Source organism: Tasmannia lanceolata, unplaced genomic scaffold (assembly GCF_043159265.1).
Source record: "Tasmannia lanceolata isolate RefF3 unplaced genomic scaffold, GAP_Taslan_0.1 ptg000015l, whole genome shotgun sequence".
Classification (NCBI taxonomy): domain Eukaryota; kingdom Viridiplantae; phylum Streptophyta; class Magnoliopsida; order Canellales; family Winteraceae; genus Tasmannia; species Tasmannia lanceolata.
This window is the reverse complement of record NW_027518692.1, coordinates 35,509,747-35,522,561: the sequence shown is the minus strand read 5'-3', so window position 1 is coordinate 35,522,561 and position 12,815 is coordinate 35,509,747. Positions and strand designations below refer to the sequence as shown.

At 39.3% G+C, this 12,815-nt stretch overlaps 1 protein-coding gene across 1 annotated transcript; it reads left to right on the top strand.

The window, feature by feature from the left end:
• Positions 1–1,857: 1,857 nt before the first annotated feature.
• Positions 1,858–9,231, top strand: LOC143846883 (methylthioribose kinase-like). The gene is made up of 6 exons (XM_077355480.1): positions 1,858–2,230; positions 2,312–2,621; positions 3,824–3,998; positions 4,129–4,330; positions 5,894–6,102; positions 8,937–9,231. The coding sequence occupies exons 1-6, from the start codon at positions 2,045–2,047 to the stop codon at positions 9,106–9,108; spliced, it is 1,254 nt and encodes a 417-aa protein (XP_077211595.1). The 5' UTR covers positions 1,858–2,044; the 3' UTR covers positions 9,109–9,231.
• The last annotated feature ends 3,584 nt before the right edge of the window (positions 9,232–12,815 follow it).

Below are 12,815 nucleotides of genomic sequence, written 5' to 3'. Positions count from 1 at the left end.
TCGGTTCGTTGAGCCCAACCCAAGTTGCACCCCTGAAAAATAGTAGTCGTAAATACAATAGTGGGGTGTCGAGGGGAAGAAAAGGGGCTTAATATATCACTTCCTTAAATAACAAATATACAAAAATGACCTTTTTTTTAAGGTGATAAAAAACCCAGGATAAAATCCCCGCCTTTAACATTGTTCGTTAAGTTTTAAAGGCAAAGAAAAGGGAAATGATATTTACTCCCCTTTTTTATTACGAGGGACACCCAACGCTAGTGTATGACTAAAGGGAGGCTAATGTACTTGACGTCAGAAGAATCAAGTGGGTTTGATTGCCGCGTACACTGGCGCTGGGTGTCCCTGGTGATCAAAAGGGGTGTAAATCTCACTTCCCATCAAAAACGTTACAGAAGAGCGGGGGGGGGGGGGGGGGGGGGGGGGGGGGGGGGGGCGGGGGGGATTGTGAGATCCCACATCGGAAAGGGAGGAAAAGTTCCTGACCTATATATGTGGATTCCTCTCTCCCTATATAGACGTGTTTTCAGCATCTCCAAGGGGCGGGTCCTGCGGAGTAGGTTGGGCACGGTTAGTGCTGCTGGAAAACAAAATCGGGGAGGGTAGATGACTCAGAACTGGAAAATAACTACACAGTGGGGTTGGGGCATGGCATAATTGGTAGATGACCCAGAACCGGACAATATCTACACAGTGGGGTCGGGGCGTGACATAATGGTATCAGAGTGGGACCTCCCATCCAGTACAGTGTGCCAGCGAGGACTCTGGGCCCCGAGGGGGGTGGATTGTGAGATCCTACATCAGAAAGGGAGGAAAAGTTGCTGGGCTATACATGCCTCTCCCTATGTAGACGTGTTTTCTGTGGAAAAACAAAACCGGGAGGGTTGCGACCCAGAACCAAACAATATCTACACAGCGGGGCCGGGGCGTGACAGATAACCCAAGGGTCGAATCAGTTGAGCGGAGAGACCTTCGCTCTCCTATCGACGGCTGAGATTCCACTCGGCCGAGCAGAAGCTCCTCCCAACAAACACGAGAAATATGAGGAGAAAGGCGATCGAACTTCCCATTAACGCGTGGGTTTTCTTATTGGGAATGCAGAATGCAGAAAGCAGTTTGTTATTTACACGCTATGCTCCTTCCAAATGAGGCCTATTTTGCGTTTACTCTTTGGTTGCTGCCATTATAGCAGTTGGTAATTTGGCTTTATCCACGGGGAGGGAATGAGTGATAGTTGTCAACTAGAAGATGCAACAGCAATGGGGGGTCAGAGATATAAGAAAATTGGCAACCAAAAGAAAAAGGTTTTCTTCAGTGATTACCTGTTGGGTTTGTATGCCTGTTGGGTTTTGTATGAGAAACATTTCTGATGGAAAGAAATTTCTTCAAAAAATTTTCTTGATTTTTTTTCTTTCCTTAATTTAGAAGGAATTGATATGATTATGGTTAATTTATAAGGACATCATGGTAAATTGCAGGTACCTTTAAAAGTTGAATAGGGTTGGTTGGAATTATCGTTTTTAATAGTGTAAAAAATAGGAGGAAAATTTAGAAATATTTTCCCTTTTCAAACTTTTCCAGAAAATTCTTGCAATCCAAAGAGGGCCTAACGAAGCTTATTTTGGCAGGGGAAAATGTGGGCTATGTTTGGTGATCCAAACTATTCATTTGTTGTGTCCTTCAATGGCTGGCCAAATACCAAATTACCAAATCTCCAACTCTCTCTCTCTCTCTCTCTCTCTAACAAACCACCTACATCCAAGACAGAAATCTTCTGTGACAAAGATGATTTTATTCAAATGAATAAACTCTATTTATAAGTAAGTGCACCACATAGAACTGGACGTTATCACGTTAACTAATGGTAAGAGTTAAAATCCTATTCTATTGAGAATTGGAAGTGCGGGAAAAGGGCCATTGGTTAAAGGTCCATTCTTTCTCCACACAATATTAGGCCAGCGTACCTTTTGAAGTTTCAACGCAACTATTAATCCATAGATTTCAAACCCCTATCTCTCTCTCTCTCACTCTCACTCTCCGGGCAATGGAACCAGGCGAATTCCGTCCGTTGGACGAGAAATCTCTGATCGAGTACATAAAAGCAAACCCTCATCTTTCATCTCTGCTCGGAAACCAGTTGGAAGAGTTGACCATCAAGGAAGTCGGGGACGGAAATCTCAATTTCGTCTACATCGTCTCAAGCCCATCTGGTTCTTTCGTCATCAAACAGGTATCTCGTTCCTCCATTCATCTCTTCCTATCTCTTTTTTTTTTTTTTGTCTCATATGCTAAATTATGATTTTCATATCAGGCACTTCCATACATCCGTTGTATAGGGGAGTCATGGCCAATGACAACGGAGCGCGCATATTTTGAGACTCTGGCCTTAAAAGAACATGGTCGTTTGTGTCGAGATCATGTTCCAGAAGTTTATCATTTTGACGGGCCTATGTCTTTGTTTGCCATGCGCTACTTGAAGCCTCCTCATATTATTCTGAGGAAAGGCTTGATTGCTGGAGTTGAATATCCATTGCTTGCTCAACATATGTCGGAATACATGGCAAAGACTCTTTTCTGCACATCCCTTCTTTACCGTTCCACTACAGAACACAAAAAGGCTGCTAATGGGTCTTGCTAATCTTGTTCTGATTCTGGTATTTGTATATGATGATGAATGAACTAAGGTTTTTACTTGAGAATGAGATGCATCTGGTTCCTTCTTAATTTTCTCCCACATGATAGTTTTCTCACAAATTTCATCATCCATTCTAGGAAAAGAATTATCAAACTGACGAGGAGTGGAGAACTTTGGAGGGAAGTTCCTGTATATATGTTTATTTTGGGTACCTACCATTATGTCAACAAAATTAAGAAGAAAAGCACTAGAAACATAGATTGTTCCGATCCTCGCAAGAAAAATACTTAGCCAGTACACTGAGTAGTGAAATAACCTTGATAAGAAATAGAAAAGGGATAATCAATTTGCTTATTGTGTATTGTTGCTGACTTGGAACAGATGTATTTGATTGGTGAGGCATGTTTTGGGAATCCCCTAGAGCCCTCATCCTTTTTATATTCCTTTGAATTAATTTTCATTAGAATATCTAAACTCCTCTAGCTGGCCTTAGGCTGGCAATGCTGAGGCTGTTAGCAGAGGAGTGTTTATACTTCAAATTCTTGGCAATTAAATTCTCATACTTTAAAGCACTTTAACTTGTGGGACAGTGAAAATGGCAGCCCGTGTAGCATCCATTAAATTAATCCATCAACATGGTAGAATATGATTTGGGTTCCTAAAAAACAGAGACCAAAGAGCCATGAAAAAGGACCTAGCTCAGCTGGACGCTGAGAGGTTAGCATCAGGCAACAATTACTAAGAAATTCTTGACTAGCACAATGGAAGCTACAAGTCTAGAACTAGTAGCTGGATGACTCAACTTTGCCATGGGCTACTATGAGGAACATTGAATGTAAAAAGGCTGCTGCAATTTCTTTCATCACATTCCCATGGTTCAGAGGAGAGGTTGTGTCTCTGGAAAAGAAGTCAAGAATTGTCAATAGTAGATAGTTGTTGTAATGCAAACATTCTGCTAAAAAAGGCATGATCTTGAGTTCACATGTAGTTATTCTTTGCTGCCATATAGTTGCTCTCGTAGGGATTTTTTGCCCACAATTTCAGGGTATCCTATTAATACCATGTTATTTCTAGCATTTAAGAGATCTTTTGAGGATTCTGACAAATTCCACACATTTTTTTTATTGTAAATGTGATGACATAGTTTCATGCATGTAACTGACATGCGGCTTTTGGTGTTCTATGCAGTTGCTGAATTTTGTGGAAATGTGGAGCTATGTAAGCATACTGAGCAGGTTGTCTTTTCAGACGCTTATAAGGTGTCTCCATATAATCGCTGGACTTCTCCTTATCTTGATCGTGATGCCGAGGCAGTTCGGGAAGACAATGCTTTAAAGCTTGAAGTTGCTGTCTTGAAATCCAAGTATTCTGCTATCTTTGTATTGATGGTCCTGTTCATAATATGTGACAATTTGTCACTCTAATCATCATCTGCTTTATCATATATTGGATTTGGAAATCATCTTAGGTATTAATGAGTGCTGAATCTGTAGGTTCTCTGAGAGAGCTCAAGCCCTAATACATGGAGATCTCCATACTGGTTCTGTCATGGTGACTAGTGATTCTACACAGGTTATAGATCCAGAATTTGCTTTCTATGGACCAATGGGGTTCGACATAGGAGCGTTTCTTGGGAATTTGATTTTGGCTTTCTTTGCACAAGATGGACATTCTAATGAAGGGAATGACCGCGGAGTATGTACTAAGTTACCACTTGTAATAATAGTTTGTTGCTGATATACTAAGGTCCTGTTCGTTTCAGATTGTGACAACCAATTCTCAGCCCCAAGCAGATTATTGGACTCAGATTTATGTTTAATTTTTTAGTCCAGTAATTGGTTTTGGACTCGCAATAGGTTGGCATAATCACAAACGAACAGGGCCTAAGATAATAGGGATGGCCGGATGGGATTAATAATTACAAAATGAGGACTGATAAGTGTGAGGTCCAAAGTTAGTCATGACTCTCATTTATGTGCCCCAAACAAATTGGGGAACAAAATGCTAACATTTTTTCTGAAAAGCTCTCATGTTTTCTATATGATATTAACTGGCATTTCTTATTTCAAAACTAGAATTCGTTGCCAATTTTTTATTTTGTTTTCCTCAAAGAAATATTATGAATTATATTAGTGTTGATCTATGGCATATTTTCCTTTATTTTATCATATTTTTTAATTCCATTCAAAATCATACCAAGATAAAAAATTTGTGGCTCGCCGTGGGAAAAAAATTTAGCTGATTGATCCAAGTCCAGGTTTCGAGTTTTCTAAGTATGGATAAATTGCCTTCCACGATAGTTAATCTGATTTTTGTAAAATTTCCACTGAGTGTTGGTATTCCGTAAACTCATGTCAAATTTGTTTGTCATCATTTTACAACAGTGATAGTTCAATGAATTACTTGATTAATGGTTTAAAAAGTAAGAAAAAAGGGAAGATCTTCCTTGAAGAGGTTAATCTGTTGATTTCCTCACCTGAGAGGTCGAATCTTTCATATTTGCTGCTACCAAGTATTTTCACTTGGAAGTGGAATTATCTATAAACTGGGACTAGATCTTTTCAAAATCTCTCACTAAAGCTCAGGTGCCTGGGTTAAATTAATTTGGCCTATTTAAACATGAATACATGATTACGATTTCAGGTTCCTAATTGCGTCTTGGCACCCTCTATCCTGTTTAATCTCTACTGAATGCCTGCTTGGATAAGTACAAATACAAAGGGAGTTTGCCCATAATAAATGCCTGATTTTCAACTTTCATTTTGCTCTCTTGCTTTCATGTCTCTAAGAATTATATTATCTAGTCCTAATGTTTACCTTGACAAGCCTAGCTACCACATTTTCCTAACAAGTGCTTATCACAACATAAGTTTCACATGATACCATTAAAAAAACAGAAGTTTCACATGATGTTAAAAAGAAAATGGGAAAATGGAATTTTAGTCCATGTTCTAGATAAATCTGGTGTGGCTCCTGGCTGCTGACTCCACGAGTGTCATCATACATCTCCAGCTGATTTATTTTTAGATGATGCTGGTTATTCATGGGATCCTATATTGCTTGTATAATCTGTTGATATATGTTGATTCCATGCTATAAAAGAAATACTGCAAAATTGATCTTTTGTCCTTCATTTTTTTTTCAAAACTAATTTCTCTTGTACATACATCTTTTTAGTAAATTCTTGCTCCGGGAACTGGCAGCATATATGGTGTGCTTTCTGCCACAACTTTTTCCTAAATGTGTTTTCCCATACAGCTATATAAGCAATGGATTTTGAGGACAATAGAAGACACTTGGAACCTTTTCCAGAAGAAGTTCACTACACTTTGGAATGAAAGCAGTGTTGGTGATGCATATCTCATGGCTATATATAGCACCCCTGATCTGCAGCTACCTGTACAACAGAATTACATCAAAGATTTGTTTCATGACACTCTTGGATTTGGTGCTGCCAAAATGATAAGGTGATGTACTATATACACACTTCTGCGTACTGTTTTGTGTAGGCTTCTGTTTTTCACATATAAGGTTAACTTTCAGATATTTAATTGAAGCATCGGATTCACCCAATTTCCTTGTGTTTTATAAAGTGAGATAGTTATTTAAGGGGACTTGCACAGAAATTTATTCTTGTTGATAGTGTTGTGTGTGTTTCTAAGTCCAAAAGATTCACATATCAGAATATTCAAATGCTGTGTTGTTGAATATGAGTTCTACATGGCATAAAAGAATATTAAACAATATCAAAGACCATTTCTTCCGTAATTTTTTCTCCCTCAGTTCAAGGCAAGAAGTTTATTACCCAAGACAAAGTAACATTTCTCAAGTTTGATCCTTCTATGATTGTTTTGGTGCAATGGTAAAAGATTTGCCTTTGGGAAGAGATCTCCGAGGAAGTCTTTTGTTTGTCATTCCAACTCATGTTCATCATTTACTTATATCATGATTACTTTTTGTATAGTTAATCGGGTTATTACTTGGCATCATTTATTTACTAGCATCTGTAGAAAAGGAAGCTAATTGTACTGCTTTACGCCCATTGTAGGGGTTTTAGGTTTCTTTCGTATAAACTGGGAGCTTGTATGCCAAAAAAATTCAATGTACTGTCAGCCGAGCAAAGCTATGAAGTTTTGATCATGCAAGTTCCCATGATTGCTTGACTTTTACCTTCCCTTATGTAAATTGGATCTTTCATTTGCTTGAAAGATTTTTTCTGTCTGAAATGGATCAGAAGTCTTATGGAACAGGCTACACTATGTTCCAAGTTGCCTATGATGGGGACTATTTGTCCAATCATGGGGTCTCGTGCGATAATATCCCCTTGACTGATGGTGGTGGGGGACATGTCTGATAGTTATTGAATCCCTAATAGGAATTTTTGCCTCTTCCACATCCGCGAGTGGAAGAAGAAGCAACGTAAGAAGGATCAAGAGTCTCCACTGAAGAAGGCTTCAGGGTAGAAGGCTTGGACCGATCCTTAGTTCACGGGAGAAGCCATTGTGCTGGAGGACTTCCAGTTCATAGGAGTTTTCGAACGAGTGAATATAGACGAGGTCAACATTACGTACTCATCACCAAGTCCTGTAAGAATGTACCGTACTTTATCCTTTTCATCAAGAGGCAGCTGAACTGTGGCGAACTGATCAAGCAGACCTCTAAGGGGTCGTTTGGATATGCGGATTTTAGAATCTTGGATTTCCTCAAAACCCTGAATGGGGGACGAGAGAAGAAGACCGTCCGTCGTTTTCTGATTTCTCGCCCTTCTTTCCGTCAGTCTCAGGATTTGGGGGGGTGGGGGGAGAGATTTCTAAAACCTGGATTTCTTACTTAAAATCCAGGATTCTAAAGAGTGATATCTCGCCCTTCTTTCCGTCAGCAGTAGAGTAGGAGATCATCCCACGTTTCGAGGTTTCAGAAATCTCAGGATGGGGGAGAGATTTCTAAAACCTGGATTTCTTATTTAAAATCCAGGATTCTAAAGAGAAGCGAAACGGACGGTCTCCTCTCAATGCTCTCATCTCCCATTCAGGGTTTTGAAGAAATCTAAGATTCCAAATTCCGCGTATCCAAACAGCCCCTAAGCTTATATAGAAAACTATTCAACCTTTATCCGATCTAATTTCTTAGACCCACATCAACCTCATCATTTCCACCACGTGAAGTAACTAACTCTCCATTAAAATTCACTTTGGTTGGAAACCTGGTTTCCTAGCACTGTTAGATGAGAGTTCGGTATCAAACTGAACAAGCTGAATTGAACTCATTTCAGTAGGACTCTTACAATTGAAATACCAATCTTTTTATTATTTCTTGTGAAATAACAAAAATTTAGATAGAGGGGACGAGATGACCCCAAAAAAGGAAGAGAAAACAAAGATGGAGAATAAAAGGAAAAGAAAAAATAGTGCAGTCCATCAGATCTCCACTAGTTCCACATGGCTGACAATACGTCGAACGAACGGAAAAAACTAGATCCATCACATAGGTAATGTGCATGGACATTAACATTAACTAGCTGTTTTGACTCTAGAAATGCTTGTCAGTAACTTCTATTATTTCTACATTGTTCTGTATTCAAGTCATTCAGGTAATTTTCTTCACAATCGAAAGAGCAGCGTTTTTATAAGATCTTAGCTAGTTTTACGTGAGCTGAAAATCAGCCAACAACATCATCTTATATGTATGTGTATGGCCAATAACATTAATGAGTCGTTTAACACTAGAAATGGCCTGTTGTTAGCTCTAGCTTTTGGGCACGTTGTAATATCAACCAAAATAAATTCAATGAAGAATAACCTGCCAAAGTATGCAAGTGAAACCATGCGGGTATACATTTCAAACCCGACAAGAGAATGGCCAGATAAGGAAATCAGTGAACATCGTAAAATGACTTCCATTTTCGGTGAAATGTCGACGTGAAAATACAAAAGAGCATTTTTTAATATGATTTTTTTGTGAGAAGCTTTCCAATCTGATATGTAGTTGGGATTTTCTTAAGTACTCCGTTGATCTTATTCTGGCAAACATTAGATACTTGCTTGAATACAAAAGAGCATTTTTTAATATGATTTTTTTGTGCGAAGCTTTCCAATCTGATATGTAGTTGGGATTTTCTTAAGTACTCCATTGATCTTATTCTGGCAAACATTAGATACTTGCTTGAGTACATAGAAATTGATTCAATCACCACTCTATACAGTGCCGTCCTCTTGTTTTACTAAATATGTTTTGTTTAACTTGTATGAATGCATGCACTTCAAATCTGATCTAATAGTCATTGTTAATCTGTGAATTTCAGGAGGATAGTGGGTGTGGCTCATGTTGAGGATTTTGAGTTGATTGATGATGTTATCAAACGAGCCTATTGCGAGCGTCCAGCTCTTGAGTTTGCAAAAATGCTCCTAAAGGAAAGATGCCGATTCCAAACCATAGATCAAGTTGTTTCAGCTATTAAGGAAGTTCCTTCATGATAAAGCATCAGGGCATTGGCTTTATTCAAATTTGGTTTAAAGTTTCAGATGACAATGAAGTTTTACATCCTGGGAATACTCCCAGTCCAATTTTGGGAAATGATAAATTCCTAGAATGGGACCATTAGTATCTTTTTATGATTAAAGACCAAAAAAAAAACAGAATTAATAGTCAGAACCAAAATCTTGGATGGAGAAAGATTTTTTTGGTGTAACCCTTATAGTCCCGTATTTTGCAAAAAGTACTGTACGGACCACACTATAGGATGATCCAAACTCTCCATGTGGTGTGCCTCAACGTAAAAAAAAAACATTTTATAGGATGATCCCAACCCTCCGATCTATAGAGGGACATCATATTATGGAAACCTCTATAGATCAGAGGGCTAGGATCATCCTATGGAAATGATTTTTTTGGGAACAGCCTATTTACGTTGTGGCCCATCACATGGACGGTTTGGATCATCCTATAGTGTGGCCCGTACAATATTTTTGAAAAATACGGTACTATAAGGGCTTACACCATATAAAATCTCGTCTCTTCAGAACCCATATAAATTAAGTGCATTCGCCTAGTTCATTGAGCACGTGGTAGACTAGTAGGATGATCAAAACTACTCCTCTGGTCACTTGCATTCTCGGGAAATGGAATCATGGGAAAAAACCTTTTTTTTCCGAAAAAGCTAAAATAGTGGTGTTCACTTGTTTTCCCGAGAAACTAACAGGATGAGGTGGAGAAAATGTCAAAAAATGACATGGAAAATGCCACAAATGATGTGGAAAAGACTATTTTCCTGCAAGTGTGAGAAACCAAATCCCACCATTTTGAAAGGATTTGGTTTCCCACTAGGGGTGTAAACGAGCCGAACCGAGCTTGGCTAGGCTCAGCTCGGCTCGTAAGTTCAAAAGTCAGGCTCGGCCAGGCTCACGAGCGGCTCGCGAGCCTTATCGAGCTCGAATTATATTAATTTTACACCCCTCATTTTCCCTGGACAACCCTATCTAGGTTTTTTTACTACTCTTTTTACACTAGGGGGGTGGTCCAAGTAACAAATGGGGTTCCAAAAAAAAAGTGACATATTTTGCCTCTCCCTTTCACTCTCTAGACAACCCTTTTAGTGTATATATTAATATATAATATGAGGAAACTCTCACCAAACTTATGGTGAGCTAGCTTGCCCAATCACATGGGGGCCCACTTTGTTAGGATGATCCAAACCATTCATTTGAAAGTCCCTTACATAGATGGGGGGTGTACCAAAAATCAGCTCCATAGGATCATCCTAACCCCTCCATTTGTGGAGGACAAAAATGGACAGACACAAATTTGCCCCATTTTGTCCTCCACAAATGGAGGGGTTAGGATGATCCTATGGAGCTGATTTTTGGTACACCCCCTATCTATGATAAGGCCTTGCAAATGAATGGTTTGGATTACTCCCCAAAATGTGGGACCCATGTGATTGGGCAAGCTAGCTCACCATAAGTTTGGTGAGCTTAAGCTCACCAACAGTTTCCTCATATAATATATATATATATATATATATATATATATTTAAACATATTAAATTCTTAACGAGCCGAGCCGAGCCTAACTCGGGCTCGGCTCGTTAAGGATTCGAGCGAGCTTCCGAGCCCGAGCCAAAATTGACACCCTTATTTCCCACAGAATAAGTCGTGTGAGAAGCCTTTTCCTGCACAGTTTCTCAGGGTTTCTTGCGCAAGTGAACATGCGCGGGAAACCTTTTCCTGCACAGTTTCTCGGAATGTCTTTTCCTTTTGCCACGTCAGTTTCTTAAGCATTCTTTTCTCAGGATTTCTTTTCCTATCCCAGAAAAACAAGTGAACGGAGCCTATAGGATTTGTAAATAATAACTTCAATGTTTAAAAAATGAAATAGTTAAATTACACCCCCCCCCCCCTCATGCCATTAAATTACCTCTCTCTCTCTCTCTCTCTCTCCCTCTCGCTGTGTGTAGGAGTGTAAACGAGCCGAGCCGAGCCGAGCTTGGCCAGGCTCGGCTCGGCTCGTTAAGCTCAAAAGCTCGGCTCGGGCTCGGCCAGGCTCGCGAGCCTTACCGAGCTCGGGTTATATTATGTTCACACCCCTCATCTTTCCTGGACAGCCCTACTAGTGTAATTTGACTACTTTTTTTATACTATGGGGGGTGGTCCTAGTAACAAATGGGGTTCCAAAAATGAAGTGACATATTTTGCCCCTCCCTTTCACCCCATGGACAACCTTTTTAATGTATAAATTAATATATATATATTAAATTCTTAACGAGCCTTAACGAGCCGAGCCCGGCCTAAATTAGGCTCGGCTCATTAAGCTTAACGAGCATGGTGAGCCGGCTTGGCTTGGCTCGTTAAGGATTCGAGCGAGCCTCCGAGCCCGAGCCAAAATTGACACCCTTATGTGTGTGATACAAGAAGTATTTCTTGAACGCAAGTTCCACGCTCGGATTTTCATAATGAAGTCAAACCATTTTCCATGTGTAACGTGGCGTAAATATCTACACCATGAGTTTTTACATAACTAGAAATATGTTTGTTTTGTTTGATAACAGCTACACTAATAAATACTCTACACGAGTTATATTTATTATATACATAAGTAGAAAGCGTGGGTTGACACGCTCACACACTTTATTGTAACTCTGTTCTATTTGTTTTTCAAACAAAGTTTTTGTTTTTATATCTATAATTGTGAGTAACTCAGAATTTATTTCCGTTTGGAAGATCTCGTCAAGAATTTTAAAATCACTACCAGATTCAGACTCTCGTTGGGTTGATTTTTGAAGTTTAAAATGGTCTTATGAAATCTTCCATACCTAACTTTTTCTAAATAAAACAATTTTAAAAGGCAATTTGAGTTAATAAATTAATATAATTTGGGTCTGAGAGCCTGCTTCCATGGCCTTTTTGCAATTAAAGTTGGTTTTTCTATTAAATCAATGCAAAAAGTAAGTCCCATATCTTACCAAATTGTGCCCATATTGTTATAAACAATCTCAGCATGGGTTGCATGCCACTATTTGTTTGGAGTAGTTATATCATATGATGCTAGCTAGGGGTGTCAATGGATCCAGTTCGGATCGAATCTACCCATGTCTTGGTCACGATCCGATCAAATCCATTGTTGGTCTGATTGGATTCAGAGTGTTCTTCGGATCCAACTTCATGTGTCTCTGTCACAATCCGTTTCAAATCGGTCCGTCCATAAGAGTGTCCGAGTATGTCCTACTTACATCCTACATAGTTAAGATTCTCACGACTAGGGAGAGCCGCCGCCGCTGTAGTTCAATGTGCTAGGCATAAGGTCAATGGTCATAAAAGGAAGAGAAGGGGGTGATTCGAGACATGAGAGAAATGAATGGCAAAATACTCGTAAAATAGTTTCTACTTTCATGAATATACCCAATGCAAGTCGGGTCAAACTAGTTGTTTATCCTATTTTAACCATCCATTTGTAAGCTATTTATTGTATATTTGGATAGTTAGATTGGTCCAATTTTCACATCTCATGACTCATCCATGAAGAATATGGATTGGATAAACGGTCTTAATCACTAATTAAGGACTTGTTTGGCAACAGTGACAAAATATTCCATGGAATATTTCTTTACCATAGAGGGTTGGTGAGGGAGAGATTTAGGAGGAGGATGAGTGGGAAGAGCGTGAGAAGGAGCTAGAAATCAAAGGAA

Excerpts from the sequence above, each read along its gene's own strand:
- LOC143846883 (XM_077355480.1), top strand. The coding sequence starts at position 2,045 with ATGGAACCAGGCGAATTCCGTCCGTTGGACGAGAAATCTCTGATCGAG. Across the intron at positions 2,622-3,823 it reads TACAGAACACAAAAAGGCTG|TTGCTGAATTTTGTGGAAAT; the intron begins CTAATGGGTCTT and ends TGTTCTATGCAG. Across the intron at positions 3,999-4,128 it reads GTTGCTGTCTTGAAATCCAA|GTTCTCTGAGAGAGCTCAAG; the intron begins GTATTCTGCTAT and ends CTGAATCTGTAG.